General features: G+C 43.7%; 1 protein-coding gene across 7 annotated transcripts in view; it reads right to left on the bottom strand.

Annotated features, from left to right (window-relative positions):
* Positions 1-15,697, bottom strand: part of DGKG (diacylglycerol kinase gamma) — a 198,401-nt gene that overhangs the window by 160,223 nt on the left and 22,481 nt on the right. For 5 of the 7 annotated variants that reach the window (XM_072752509.1, XM_026007323.2, XM_072752508.1 and 2 more), the window contains one exon: positions 2,355-2,665. In XM_072752509.1, coding sequence (XP_072608610.1) covers positions 2,355-2,421 — 67 coding nt within the window. In that variant the 5' untranslated portion in view covers positions 2,422-2,665. Of the gene's footprint in view, positions 1-2,354; positions 2,666-15,697 lie in introns of those variants that run through there. The other 2 variants (XM_072752511.1, XM_072752507.1) reach the window with 2 other exon arrangements.

Raw genomic sequence — 15,697 nt, 5'->3', positions numbered from 1 at the left:
TCCCCAGACTAGATTTCATCCAATGGACCCTGCGCTACCTCCCTGATCTGGCAGTTTCTATATTCAGGCCACCCTAAACATAGTCACCAGATTCATGGCTTTATACTTGTCCACCTTTGACCCAAGGCCTCCTACTATCCTCATCCCTCCTATGTCCCCCCACCCTGCTCTCCTTGTCTTCCTAGAGCCCTGACGTTCTCTTCACTACCCATACGCATCCCTCTCTGGGCCTCTCTCCCTTTGTTTCTACTGTTTCTACCCCTCCTTGACTATCTGCTACTCACATTTTAAATTTCTTCCTCCACAGAGTTCACCCAATTAAATGCTACATTGTGGGGTAAATTGTATCCTCTCCCCCCTTAATTTGAAGTCTTAACCCCCCAGAGTCTCAGAATATGACCTTATTTGGAAATAGTGTCATTACAGAAGTAGTTAGTTAAAATAGAGTCATACTGGAATAGGGTCTAACCTAGTATGACTGTGTTCATACACAAAGAGAAGTCTGGATATGGAGAGACACACACAGGGGGAATGTCATGGAGAGACAGGGAGAAAACAGCTACCTACAAGCCAAAGAGAGAAGCCTAGAACACATTCTTCCCTTATAGTCAGTCCTCAGGAGGAAGTACCCTGCTGATACCCTGATTTTGCATTTCTAGCCTCCAGAACTGTTCGATACTCTCTGTTGTTCTAAGCCACCTGGATTGTGGGTACTTTGTCACAGTAGCCTAGCAAATGAATATACTCCCTCCATACCAATTTCCCCTAGCTTTAAATTCCTTTCTCATTTACACGCTCAAGTTAGACAGCTCTGCCAGAGGTATCTGCCAGCTGCCTTAAACCTGCTCTTTGCTTGTGTTATGAGCACATTTCTGATTCCTTAACAAGATTCTGATTCCTCAAGAGCAAGCCTTTTCTTTTGCTTCTTTTTCATCCCTGACAGGGCTAGTACTTTGCTGCCCTAGAGAGCATGCTGAATTAAATGCAATTTACCCTGGAAGGTGATGCCTTGCTCCTTGTCAATATATCATAGAATTTCTCTAAACCCATCAAGATTAGACAAGAGGCCATGGGCTCCAGGGAGCCAAGACGGAGACTGACCAGAAGTCCCATGGTGTGTCTGTATGTGTATGTGTGTGGGGGCCTCCTGCTGACTGTGGGGAACATATGGAGTCATGAGTGTTAGGCCTGGGAGGAATCACAAGAAGAGATCATCTAATCCAACTCCCTCATTTTGCAGAAGAGGACACAGGCTCTGGGGGTTAAGAGCTCTCATATTTGCAGAGAGCAAGAGCCATAGCTGGCACTGAAGCCCAATCTTTAGACTCCCAGACCAGTACTATGGACAAGGGCTGCCTGCCCTCTGGGAGCAGGGCAGGTTGCCAAAAGGGCATACAAGGGCTATCTGGGCAAGCTTTGTAGGGCAGGTCAAATTGCCATTGGCCTAGTGATTTACAAAGCCGCCAGTATAATTCACAGGAAGGGAGAGGTGATTAGAACAAAGGGGCAGGGCAGATAATGTACCTGAGAGGTCTGCAAAGCAAAGGACTCTATGAAACGCTAGTACCACTGCACAATCACCATGGTCACCAGGTGTGTGCAGAATGCAGTGTTCAGTTGCTGTTCCAGCCTTGGCAAATTCCTGTCATGACAGGATTAGGAGTAGCCTGTGGAGGGCACACCTGTGTGCCCACCTGTGAGCACTGGCTTTGCTACCAATGTGTCTTGATGCACTGCACTGCAATTGTCCCTGGGTATAACTAAAGGGAAACCGAGAGCCCCAGCTGAAAGGCCAGGCTTATTCAGAACAGAGTCAAGAAACAGACAACACATCAAAATTCTGTATCTTACTGAAGAAAGGGCACTGAGTCCAAACATAAGAGTATATTAAAGCCAATGACTGAGTAACTTTACAATCATGCAGCCTTTGGTCTTTCAAAAATTATGCTATAAACAGATTTTCATGATTTAAGAAAGTAGTTTTTATGTTAAGTAGAAAATGCAGGGTAAAAAAAAAGTTACTGTATACTCAGGAACTCAACCATGCAAAGCAATATGCACAGGAGGGGAGTGTTCCAAATTGTTCATGAGTTTGGCTGTGATTTTTAACCTACTCTTTATTTTTTTCCCTGTATATTCCAAATTTCCATGGTGAGCGTGTATCATTTATAGAGTGTAAAGATAATTGTTTTTATGTTTAAAGACACCGATTCCGTGTTTATGAGGAAATTTAATCTGTCAGGCCCAACCTTACTCTCTGTGGCTTTGCAACGATCACACCACTCTGCTCTCCAGAAATGTTCTCCCCTGCCCAGAGGAAATCCTGCCCTAGGTGGGTGAATCCATTTACTCACATTCTGAATATTTCTGGAGTTGGTCAAATTCTTCTGGAGTAAGGGAGACCCACCGTTCATCACTCATCTTTAAGCTGGGTGTGAGTGCTTGAGGCCAGAGATGGAGTTTTGTTCACCAGGATGAAGCTGAGGCCCAGCCCAGGGCCTGGCTCATTGCAGGTACGTGATGGACAGGCCCTTTGGGAGACTCTGAGGACCCACGTGTCTATGGCGGTAGTAGGCACCTCTCAGCAGATGAGAGAAGGCCTGTGCTATTACTCCAACAGCATGCTACTATCCGTAGTCACAGTAGCCGGAAATCCGTGCTCCTCCTGGGCAGAAGTAGAAAAGATGTTGTGAATGAGAGCGTAAGAATACCATAATTCACTCTTTCTTATAAAACAAAACAAAACAAAACAAAAACAAAGACAAAAAACTCAACTGATCACTGGGGAAAGACCTATGGGAGGCAGTGGTTCCCAGAGTGGGGGTGGATGTCTCCTCAGGGAAGTCTAAAGAGGGCACGCAGACCAGACCAGCACACCTCCCGCTGGGTGGCCAGTCTGAATAGGTAGTTATACTCCCCAACTCAGGAAATTTTAAATGCCTCACAGCAGAGGTGACAGTAGACCACCTGAGGGCATCCTCAAGGCATGAAAATGCCTCAGGCTGTCAGATGCCTCATGAGTTAAGTAGGGACAGTACTTATCTGCTTGATTTGAAAGGTAAGCCAGTCTCTCCTCCACAGGTTTCTAAATTCCACCATTACTCAGGACATTCAAATACACCCCAAGGCTGGCTAACACCTGGTGAGTGAAGTGGTTTGCTTTCCTCTCAGAACAATACAAAAGGATTAGAGGGAAGAACGGCCAGAACTTGCTAGAACTCATGGGAGGGAAAGGAGACAGATTCAGACAGATGTTTAGCATCTTTTCCTTTGAGTCCCTCCCAGCACGGTGGTGCCGCAGTCATACCATCAGCCACGAAGTCCACCACCGCCAGCATTTATAAACCCGAAACAGAAAAGGACAGAGTGGAAAGGCATGAAATGGAGTTGAAAATAAGAGTGTATCTCCTCTCAGTTATACATACATGTTTAACATAAAATGTATTTCGTATTCTGGGTTGAGGTTTTTAAAAATGATGGAAAGCCACCAACCTAATAGGGGGATAAACACACACTGATGTTACCAAAGGAGCTCAGTTTTAATAAAACAGGATCTATGTTGGAGGGCCAGACGTCAAGTTCAGTATGGGGGCCTGGAGCCCATAAGGGATGGTGGAGGGGCTCGATGAGATGGACCCGGTGAGGAGGTGGGTTTGTGCAGCAGCTATCTGGAGGAGCACATGGACGTGGTCGCTGTGGACCTGGAGGGCTGGCCAGGAGCTAAGGGAAGATGCTGCAAGGAGATTCTGGCTCCGGAAGGAGGATCTTCCACCAATCAGAGCTCTCCTCCCGTAGGTGGAAGTGCAGGGCAAGGGAGTGAGATGCCTGCATCCCCAGGAGCATCCAAGTTCTAGTTTCTCTCCTTGAAACATCCAATTTTCTCCTTAATCCACTGCCTGACTGGATTCTGCTCCTTGGTACCTGCTCTTGCCAGGGTACCCAGTGACACAATTGTCATATCTACTAGACATTTTTCAGGCCTTCCTTGCTTTGTTTGCTTCTCTTTGCAGCCTCTGCCATGGCAGGAAATAGTTCACTGGAAAAAATCTTATTTTTCTGAGTGTTCCCTCTCAGTCTCCTTCCACTTCTTTTGCCACTGTTAAATACTGGCATTTCTCAAATCCCTTCCCAGCCCTCTCCTCACTCTATACCCCTTCCCTGAGGGGTCCACTGCCAAGCTTCAGCGACCCCAGGCATGCTGCCCCAGCCCTGTACTCTCTCCTCAATCCAGATCTGAATATCCCCTGTCCATTGTGACTCCCTTGTGTGTCCCAAACCACCCTAAATCAGCACGTTCCCACGCCCTCAACCTGCCCCTCCTCTACATTCGGGTCATGACCTAAGAGAAGAGAGTGCACAGGCCAGAAGCCTGAGGCTCAGCCTCAGCTTGTTCCCCTTCCTCTCCTGCCAAACCCAGGCACCACTCTTAAGAATGACTTTCCATTGTGTGTCCCCTCCTTTCCATCATGCCAGCTTTATTAGCTCAGACCCTCATCTTCTTGTATCTTCTTGTACCCAGTCTCTATCAACAGTCTCCTGATGGACTCCCTGCCCTGGGTTCTACTCTTCTGCCCTTGGTCTGCTCTAAATTGCCAACCAGTTCACATCTCTCCCGGTAATAAAATTCCTCAGTGGTTTTCTATTGTCTATAGAATAAAATGTTATCTTCTTTTTATGATACACAAAGCTCTTTATGATCTGCCCTCTGATGATCGATTCATTCCAAAAGTGAGGGGTGACCTTTAGAAACACTCTCCATCATACCAGGGAATTCACATTACCCCTGGTGTTATTACGGCTGTGGCTGTCACTTAGAGGACACTTACTTTATCCTAAATGCTTTACATAGATTAACCCATTTAGTTCTCCTAATGATCACATAAATTTAGCATTGACTTCCCCATTTTTAGATGAGGAAAATGAGGTAAGGTGTTCAGTAAATATGGTGTGGAGAAAGAAGGAACCTCCAAAGCTTTTGTTTAAGAAAGCCTCTCTGGCCATATCATTCTGTACACTTCCAGAAACACAGAGCTAGCTCTGAGGGGACCGAGAGACCACTGCCTGAGAACACCATAGAACTGCAAGTCAGAAGACAAGAACATTGAATCCTGCTCTACCTCTTTGACATTAGACAAATTTTGTGTTTCTTGACCGTTTGGTTTCCTCACCTCAAAAATGGGGATACTAATAAAAATCTCACTGAGCTAGTGTTAGAAGTGAGCTAATATATGGAAAAACCAAACGAACAGAAAACTCCCAAATGTCACCTAACATAATGCCTAACATGCAGTGGGCACTCAATAAATAATTATCGTTATCATCCCAATTGCAAATACAACACTTAGCAATATGACTTGACCAATCACTCAGCTGATGCAGTCAGGTGCAGTCTTTGTGTTGTGCCATAGATTTCTGAACTTGATCTTTTCCTTCTCCAAGTTGTTATAATTACTCACCAAATTTTTATCCATGAGTTTTAGCATCCACTGATGATTCTTGCCTGGATTATTTTACTTTTTTATCTATTTATTATTTTAGAGAGAGGGAGAATGTGTGAGCGAGGGGTGGGGGGCAGAGGGAGAGAGAGGATCTTAGGTCTAGCGCAGAGTCCAACCCTGAGATCATGACCTGAGCTGAAATCAAGAGTCTGATGCTTAACCAAATGAGCCACCCAGGCACCTCTGGATTAATTATTATTATGATAAAGAACGTCTAATTCTATCATTCCTTCTATATTTATTAGTCCAGATTCTACTGTAAGGAAGAGTTTTCTTTATTTCTTTATATTGCTTTACTTATATTTATTTATATTTATAGCATATAAATAAACATGATACATGTATAAATATCTATATAAGTATGAATTTATGTTATGTTTACATATAATATATACATTTATTTATATTAATGAATGCTTATTTTATTCAGAGGCTTATACCCATCACTATCGTTATTTGTTTTGATTCAAATTGTCCCAGATTTGGCCAGTGGAATGTCATTCAAATTGCTTTCTTGTTCTTCAGACATCTTCCCATCATCCTTTGAGTATATCTGTATTTTCTAGTACTACAAAATATTTCAGTCTCACCCTATACATCCTCAATTTTAGTCTTGAAACCAGTCATTTCTCCAAAGTGCAGATTCCTTTAGTGAAGAATGGTATTTGAAGCCAAACTTTGGCACTGGGTATGCACATTGCTACTGGGGTGTCATTGCTTCTAGGCTTTATCAGGGCCAGGGCCAGGAAATATATGTAGACATACACACACATCTCATCTCTGGCTGGCTGGCTGGCTGGCTGGCTATTCATCCATCCATCCATCCATCCATTCATCCATCCGTCCATCCATGTTAAAAACCCCACGTTCATACTCAGACTCCAACTATAGCCCAATATTACAGTGTCAACTGTAGCCACCCTCTCATTCCATATTTTTAAGCTCCCTTCTCCAGCAAACCTTGCTTCCATTATCTATAATATATTTATTTGCTCAATCCTAAACTATATAGAAAGTAGTTTCAGAATTGCTAACTACAACTCTGTGAAAAACAAAAGAGTTCAAGATTTGTTGACAGTTCTTTTGTCTTGAGTCAACAGAGCATGTCCTCAAAGTACTATTTTCAAAAGTTACTTAGATTTGTTCTTTCACACTCCTATTCATTTGTTTGCATTTGACTCTCCAGTTTCTTCCTCCATTCCCAAAGATTCTTTTTTTAATATGGTTTCTTCAGCGAAGCCTTGCTACCTCATTCCTCTTACTCTGTGCCCATGCCTCTCCTTTCCATCTTATTCCCATTCACCCCTTACAGTTTCTGGTTTATCCTTTCTGTTTTTTTTTTTTTTAAAGATTTTACTTTTTTATCCATGAGAAACACACAGAGAAAGGCAGAGACACAGGCAAAGGTGAACCTGATGTGGGACTTGATCCCAGGACCCCAGGATCACAATATGAGTCGAAGGCAGTTGCTCAACCACTGAGCCACCCAGGCACCCCTCTTCCTGGGGTTTTTCTTTTGCACCAGTGAGCAGATTATTGGATTTTTAAAAAATTTCCCCTTCCTTATGACACAAAAGGCAGTCTTGCACATTGTGTGTGTGTGTGTTTTTTTTTTTTTGCTTAACAATATCCCATGAATCATTCCATATTTGTTCATAGATTTTCCTCATTTAGAACCAAAGTGGACCCCCAACGCTTACTTGCCTGAAAACATTTGGCGGTTTCTCTTGGACCCTTTTGGGCGGGTTTTTTAGCCAGTTCCAGAAAATCCTTTATCTGTGGTACAGCTCACCTCCCCATCTTCACTCCAATTATCTCCTGCCCACATGCTCCATGTTCCAGCCAAATCATCCTACCGTCTCCTCCTAGCACCAAAGTACGTGGCACAAGGCAGCACCTCCAGAACATTAGTTAATGGACTGACAAACACACATTGCCTTTAATCTACCTAGAATGTCCCTTACTCTTTCCTTTCTATACCAAACTCATATCTGGTTCCAGATTCAAAGATGATTTCTCTTCTATAGTTTTTTTTTTTTCAACTCTTGGAGCAAACTAAGCTGTTCCCCTAGCTGTTCCCATAGAACACACAGGTCCTCTTTCTTCTCTCTTGTGGTGGCTGGCAGTCCCATGCAGGAGACAGACGTCCCAACAGATAATTTTTTTTTTTTTTGATAGTCACACACACAGAGAGAGAGAGAGAGAGAGGCAGAGACACAGGCAGAGGGAGAAGCAGGCTCCATGCAGGGAGCCCGACGTGGGATTCGATCCCGGGTCTCCAGGATCGCGCCCTGGGCCGAAGGCAGGCGCTAAACCGCTGCGCCACCCAGGGATCCCCCAACAGATAATTAACACACAGGATGGGAAGTGTGGTGGTATAGACTCTCCATCGGGAGAAGTTAGGGGCCTGAAAGACAGTCTGACCATCAGATGGTCACTGCTGATGACACTCCCTCATGACAGCCCCTGTGGTTTTCTGCCTTTGACAGAGCTGGCCGCCACCACACAAGAAGCTTGCTTCTGCCGACATTGCTTAGCATATCCCTTTCAGCAGCCCGCCCTACACGCCCCTCTCGGTGGCTCTTTAGAGTATGCACAGTCTTCTTATTACCATCCTGAATATCTTTCCTGGCAGAAAGAAAAAGGTAATAGGGTTTTCTAAATAACACTCAGATTGGGTATTGTCAGGCTTGGATGGGAGAAGAGGGTTCTATGTCCCGACGGCTCTGCTACTCTACTCTGAGCACTTGCTTCAGCTCCCCAGGCCTCAGTGACCTTGTCTGTCAAATGAGGGGGTGGGAATAAAGGTTGCTAACGTGTTTTCTCGCTCTGCAATTTCATATCCCAGATCAAACTCCATTTGTTCTGTACAAATGACAGCATGGAAATCACAAGTCAGAAGGAAGATGGCATATTCAATGGGTATTGACTTGAGCCCCAGGTCTCTATTCATCTGAATGAATCAGCCATAGCCAATTACCCAGAACAAACACCTCTTCATCTCCTCTTGCTCTCATAAAAACACTAATTCATGAATATGGCATCAGACTGGGGGAGCTTATTTATATGCACCCGATGATTTATGAAAGTACCCATAATGAGTACTTTTTTCTAAAGGAAAAATGACTAAGAGCTAGAAAGATAACCCCTCTCTCTTCCCAAACTTGTGATGAGTCCCATCTTGATAACTGTTCTATCTCCAGGCTTGTGCTCCCGTTGATCCTTCTGAAGCTCTATGACTCCTATGCTGCCTTTGGAGTTCAGTTCCAGTGTCATGTACTCCAAGAAGCTCCCTTTAACTGCCTGGCCTGGGATGGGCATGTCTTCTCCACTCTTCTTCTAATAGCTCCTTGGGCTTTTCTCCATCATGGCACTTGCCACACTGCAATACGCATGCCACCTCTTCCCCGTGAGACTCTGAGCTCCTTCAAGGCGGAAACAGAGTTATCCTGCATACTTTGTGCCTACCTACTACAAGATTTCTAAGGGCTCATTTCTTGACTAGTAGAAAAACAGTTCTCAATCTTTTGTGACTGAGACCATTTTCATGGAGCAAAAGATCTTACCATACCTGTTTGCACTTTCCAGTGGGAAAAGAATTTTAATATTAAAATTATCATTTTAATATTAAATAATGTAAGGACACCTGGGTGGCTCACTGGTTGAGCATCTCCCTTTGGCTCAAGGGCATAATCCTGGGGTCCTGGGATCGAGTCCCACATTGGGCTCCTTGCAGGGACCTTGCTTCTCCCTCTGCCTATGACTCTGCCTCTCTATGTCTCTCACGAATGAATAAAAAAATCTTTAAAAAATATTAAATAATGTACACATTTCAATATGAAAATAATGACCTGTAAATCTGTAACTATAATCTATAAACTTATAATAGTCACTGTACTTGGCTTAATTTGACAGTATGTTATGAGTTTGAATTTATTAATGAATTGTCAATATGTACTTTATCACCCTGGGGGTCCCTCCCAAACCATGTCTCCTGATACTCATGCCCATGTTGGTCCTTTGCTCTTGAGTCTGGACTGTGCCTGTGACTTGTTTTAACCAAAGGAATGCAGTGGAAGTGACACTGTGCCAGAGTCAGGCCTAAGCCTGAAGATGTCCTGGCAGCCTCCACTTTTGTGTTCTTGGGAACACTGAATTGCCATGTCAAGAGCTCAGCCACCTTTCTGGAGGAGAAGTGAGAGAGAAGTGAGAAACCCAGCTGATGGGGAAAACTGAAGGCTCTGCTGTGTGATCCTACTTAAGCCATTCCAGCCAGCATGCAGTCACTTATGATTTCTTGCTGTGCTGCTGGACATGGAAGACAAGAAGCTATTTTGGATTTTACCACCTTGGAAGACATAATATGGAGCAGAGATAAGCTGTCCCTGTGGGGCCCTGTCTGAATGCTTCACGCACAGAATAATTCAGAGTAATAAAATGGTTGTTGAGCCACTAGATTTCAGGGCAGTTAGTTATGCAGTCATAGATAATCAAAACAACTACATAAGCACTTTTGGGTTCAGAATACATATGTACCTGTTTAGCAAAAGAATATGCATGATTAATGTTGGAACTGCAACTTGTTCATGTCTTAAAATCTAGTAATTGGAAAATTACAGGCCTAAAATAATTTTGAGGCAAATATGTGTTACTACATGCTGTTAGGTTAACCAAATATCCTCCACAAGCTAATACGATAATGATGTAGCTAAATGACTCTAATTTCTAATTAAAAGGCAAGAATAGCAGTTAGCTGAACACTACAACCAACTCAAAGCAAGTCTGACACTGCAAGACAACAACGTGACTTTTCCCACAGGTCTCAGGGTTCTAACCATCCAGCTGAGTGAGGAGGCAGTAGCAGCTGAGTATTTAGAAGCAGCCGGACTCCACAGATAACTGAATTAGCACCCCCTGGGGAATTTAGTAACGAGCTAATTTGAGTGTATGAATAGCAAATATGAGTAATCCCTAATAACTCATTTAATAAATTACCAATGTATAGTCCTTACACAAACATAAAAATAAAAAGTCTTGGGATTGCGTGCTACCCATAACAGTTTAGAGGACTTGCAATTAAGGACTTTGTATCTGATTAGCAGCCTCAGACTGAACCCAAGAATCCCTGCTCTGGGGGTGGTGTGAAAAAGTCAGGCTAAACCAAGCTCCCAGGTGCAGGGGTCTGCAACCCAGGAGAGGCGCACAGTCTGTGTGGAGAAGCCACTTGAGGAGGGCTGCCTTTGGCACAAGCAGGCAGTGTCAGGCTGGATAACATTTACAGCCCAGGGGCATCCTAGCTTGAGTGTGGGTCACTCATTCATTTAATCATTCACCCATTCAACATATCACTCTAATAATGAGCCATAGCAACAACCTCCACTTACGGACTACCCCACATCTGGTGCTTTGTACACTTCATCTTAAAGTTGCCAAACCCTGTGAGAAAGGTACTTTTTATGCCCATGTTACAGCAGTAAAAACAGTCCCAGAGTGATTCTCCCAAGTTTGCCTATCAGTAAGTGACAGAACTGGTATTTGAACCCAAGTCTATTTGGTGCCAAAACCCACGGTCTTTCCTTTTATTATAATACACTACAATGAATAAGTGCCAGGCCCTTGTTAGGTGCTGAGGCCATCAATAAACCAACTAGAGAGGACCTAAACCCTCATCCTCAAACTGCAAGGTGAATTGGAAGCCAGTGGAAAACCCGTGGCATGCTCCTGGAAAGCTAATAATAGTATTTGAGGAAAATAACTCTATTACATTAAACATGAACACAGAATGGAACAGAATAATGTAAAATATGCAGGAAGTTTGAGGTAAAACAGGAGACTTCAAAGAAACTTGCTTTTGCACTTGAGTCACCTCTGTTCTCTCTACATGGGAGACTGTAGTCTTGGCTTTGCCACTAGGGGCGCTACAGTGGAGATGCTAAGGAAATGGGGTTGCAAATAGCAACACCACGGCCTGATTTAGCTCCAGAGCTGGAGCGAGGTGGTGGGTGAGAGGGTGCTGGGCGGACGCAGGCAAAGGAAAGTGAGGGGAAGCCTCCTTCAGGAAATTACTACTTGGGGAAAATGACTCCTATCCAGTGTCAGGGAGCCTTCTTCCCAAAGCATTAAGCACAAGCCTGGTGTTGAAATTAGACCAGAATTTAAATCTTGGCTCTACCACTTACAACCATGTGACATTAAACAAGTTGTTCTTCATCTCTAGACGAAGATAATAATAATAATAGTAACACATGTTTCACAGGGATTGGTATGAGAATGATTTGTACAATGTTTAGGAGAGCTTTAGCAAGTACAATTTCCTAACAGTGGTCCTTAAAGTATGGTCCTCACACCAGCAGTTCCTGGCATTGCCGGGAACATGTAAGAAAAGCAAATTCTTGGAACATACCGTAGACCTACAGAAATTTAGGATGGGCAATCTTTGTTTTACAGAGCTCTGGAGACTCTGATCTCACGCCAGTGTTTTGTAACCACTGCTTTACCTTAATGCAATAGACGGGACTAAGAAGAGAAGCTTGGAATACTTGGAGTGATTCCTTCTCCTTAAGGGGGCCCTAAAGCAGACAGATTCCAGATTTCTCAGTTCCACTTTCCTGAGGCAGGAAAACATTATGGGGAAGCCAGAGCCCCATGACTGCCAGATGCCTGTTATCCTGCCTAGTTACTAAAATTCTCATGTTATGATTTATATTCCCTGCAGAATTTTCCCTTCTTTACAATCTGGATCTGTGTTTCAAATTCCTCCCGTGACATTTTGTGCCACATGTATCATCTGAAGACGGCACAGATGACAGGAGTTTCCTACCATAAAGTGGAGGGCAAAACCCAACAAACAGAAAAGCCTGAAGGAGTAAGAAAGTGACAAGTCCATTCTCACCACAGCTCAGAAATGGAACTGTCAGGGAAGGGACACGGCAAGGCACGAGTACGGGGCTTGGCAGGTCTAGGAAAAGAGAGCACTGCAAAAACACACCATGGTGTGGGACGTGCTTGGGATGGTGCGTGTGTTAACAACACCACCACAAAACCACACCAAAGAGACGACATTCACATTTTGAACAGCGTGTGAAATCACGTTTAGCTTGGAGAGGCCCCGCACACCAGGAGGAACTTGTGGTGAGCTGTCCTGTGAACATTCTCTCTCCTTCTCTTCTCTCCCCTCTCCCTTCTCTGCTGCCTCCTGCCTCCCAGTCTCTAATTCTCCTTTCTTTTGCTTTCCTTCCATTCTCTGCTTCCCATAACAACCTAAACAACAGCCACCATTTACTGAGAATTTACTGCCTGTTCTGCATGAACAGAGTCCTCAGAAAAATCTTTCAAAGTAAGAATTATTATGCCATCATACCTAGCATCACACCTCCTGCAGGCAGCTGAGCCATCATTCAAACCCAAGTCAGCCTGAATACAAAGCCCCTACTTCTTCCAGCATCCATCTTGGTTTTCACATCTCGGAAGATCATTAATACCATTTCCAGATTGTAAACTGCCCGAGGATCGACTCACTGGCTCATCTGAGGAGCCCAGTACTTAGCTTATAAAAGGCTCTGAGCTGTCAGGTGTCTCGTCCTCCACCAACTTCATGGAATAACAATGTCCTTATGAGTAATCATGCAATAATAATTAAGTACCATGGACAACGGCACCCAGGGGTGCTTACACCTCATTCTGACTCCAGACAACAAGTCCCTGGATGGCCCTCTTCACCCCAGAGGTGTGTAGGCACCAGCCTGGAAAACATCTCATTAATAATAACATTCAACATGCCAGACTATCCTAATTAATTTACATGAATTATCTGGCTGACTAGTCATAACACCTGTATGAGGTAAATACAAATATTTTGCCCGTTTTAAAGATGAGGAAACTGAACCACAAAGGTTTGAGTAGCTGGTCCTAGGCCATGTAGCACTGAAATCACACAGCAGTACACAGTGTAAGACAGTCATCAGGAAAATACGAATACATTTATAACAATTTTAAAACAGTCTTATTTGAGGGCACCTGGGTGGCTCCATCAGTTAAGCATCTGACTTTTGATTTCAGCTCAGGTCATGATCACAGGGTCATGAGATAGAGCCCTGCATTGGGCTGCACGCTGAGCATGGAGCCTGCTTAAGATTCTCCCTCTCCCTCTCTAAAAAAATAAAAATAAATAAAGTAAAATAAAAGTCTTATTGGAATAAAACACAAAGGGATCCCTGGGTGGCGCAGCAGTTTGGCGCCTGCCTTTGGCCCAGGGCGCGATCCTGGAGACCCGGGATCGAATCCCACATCGGGCTCCCGGTGCATGGAGCCTGCTTCTCCCTCTGCCTATGTCTCTGCCTCTCTCTCTCCCTCTCTGTGTGTGACTATCATAAATAAATAAAAATTTTTAAAAAAAGGAATAAAACACAAAATCTAAAACATTTCATAGGAGGCTCATGAATTCCAGTTTCAGAAACACCACAGTTTAATGGAGTTTTAGAAACTGGGAAGAAAAATACATTCATTTCTCAAGCAAATCAGGAGAAGTTGGAATGACATGGCCTGGAGCCCTTCGGTCTAATGTTGGTTCTGACATTTAGTAGCTGGTGACTCTGAACAGGTAACATCTACTCTTTAGACCTCAATTTCCTCAACTGATATTTGCAGAGAGTGGAATAGTAATATTAAGGTTCCTTATAACAGTAACTCCATTTTCCTTCCAGAAATGGTAGACATCAACTCTTTGCTTTTGACACACAGTACCTGGTGCTCTCATTGTAGCCTGGGAAATGTCATTTGTTTTTATTTTTATTTTTATTTTTTTCATTTTTCATTTGTTTTTATATTCATTTAAATCATACTTCATTGGTAGACACAATAGTAAGATACTACTGTTACATTATCAAATTGTTAACAATTTCAAAATGCATAATATCCTTACTGGTAAGAAAGCAAGAGAATGGAAACTCTCCAGTGCTGCTGGTATGGAAGTATGCTAGCCAAAATAGCACGCTATACTGATAGCCTCACAATGTACATTTCCATGGGACTTTACTTCTGTAGGTTTGTCTTTAGAAATTAACTAAGGACAATAATAATAACTGTTAGGTTTTCTTTTAATGATCAGCAGAGAAAATTAAAGACAGCAGAGCCAGGCGGTAGATTCGAGAGTGCTTTAATGGGGAGCACTCCCGGGCAAGGTTCCGTGACTCGTGACTCGGAGAGGAGGCCCGAGTCAGGGAAGTTGTGCCCAGGAGGGGAAGGGTGTGTGTTTTTTATGCCTGTGCAAGTTAAGAAAGAAAAATGGGGTGGTTAGGAACATGTGGTTTTATGTGATAAGGTGAGGCAGGGTGCCTGTTCTTGTTTTTGGCTGATTCTGGTGTTCTTTTAGGCAGGTCTCGGTAGGTTGCGAGTTGTTTGAGACTTGATGTTTTAGGAACTTATCCGGGGTGACATCTGGGGGAAGGGTGACCCCACCTATTAGCCTTAGCCATTTTGGAGAGGCCCTACCTCTGTCTGCCCAACAATAACAGCACTATGCCTGCAATTATTATCACTACCGCTACAAGATTTCAACTCTAAGGACATTTGTGGCAGCACTGTTCATAAGAGCAGAAATTCCAAATAATTTAAATGTCATACAGTATGGGATTGCTAAATACATTTTGGTTACATGCTTCTAAGTAAATACTCTGAAGTTGGTGATACTTAGTTTAAAAAAATATCCATGGAGAAATGTCTCGTACAGATTAAACATCAACAGTCAGAAGTCAGTTAAACTATTAAAACTATATTTGTACCAGGTGCTGAACTATGCCAACCAGACCTCCTTTTGGAAAGAAGGATTTATTTATTCCCCTAGCTGCTTGGGAGTGCTGCTGGCAGACAGCTCTTGGCTGTCAACCCTTTTTAGGAATTGCCTTAGCTGGAAAGAGCTGCCTCACTCAAGGTCAGGCCTCCCCCCTCTCTGAGTAACCCAGGCACAATTCCTGAATGATACAAGGTGGAGGGAGGGGGCCTGCTTATAAAGGCTCAGTCCTCTCAGCCAACTGAAAACAACTCAGCAGGGCCATCCCAGTCCAACTTTTCACTTTGCCAAATCCTGCTCTGTCCCTTCCCTTCCACAAGTTATGATCCCAAGAGCACTCTCTTTAAAACTAAGAACCCTCCTCCACAGCCAACCCCATCTCAGAAGCCACTCCCCAGGAAACTGGATCTGC

The sequence above is a fragment of the Vulpes vulpes genome, chromosome 3 (assembly GCF_048418805.1).
Source record: "Vulpes vulpes isolate BD-2025 chromosome 3, VulVul3, whole genome shotgun sequence".
Taxonomy (NCBI): Eukaryota; Metazoa; Chordata; class Mammalia; order Carnivora; family Canidae; genus Vulpes; species Vulpes vulpes.
This window is presented reverse-complemented; position numbering and strand designations above follow the sequence as displayed.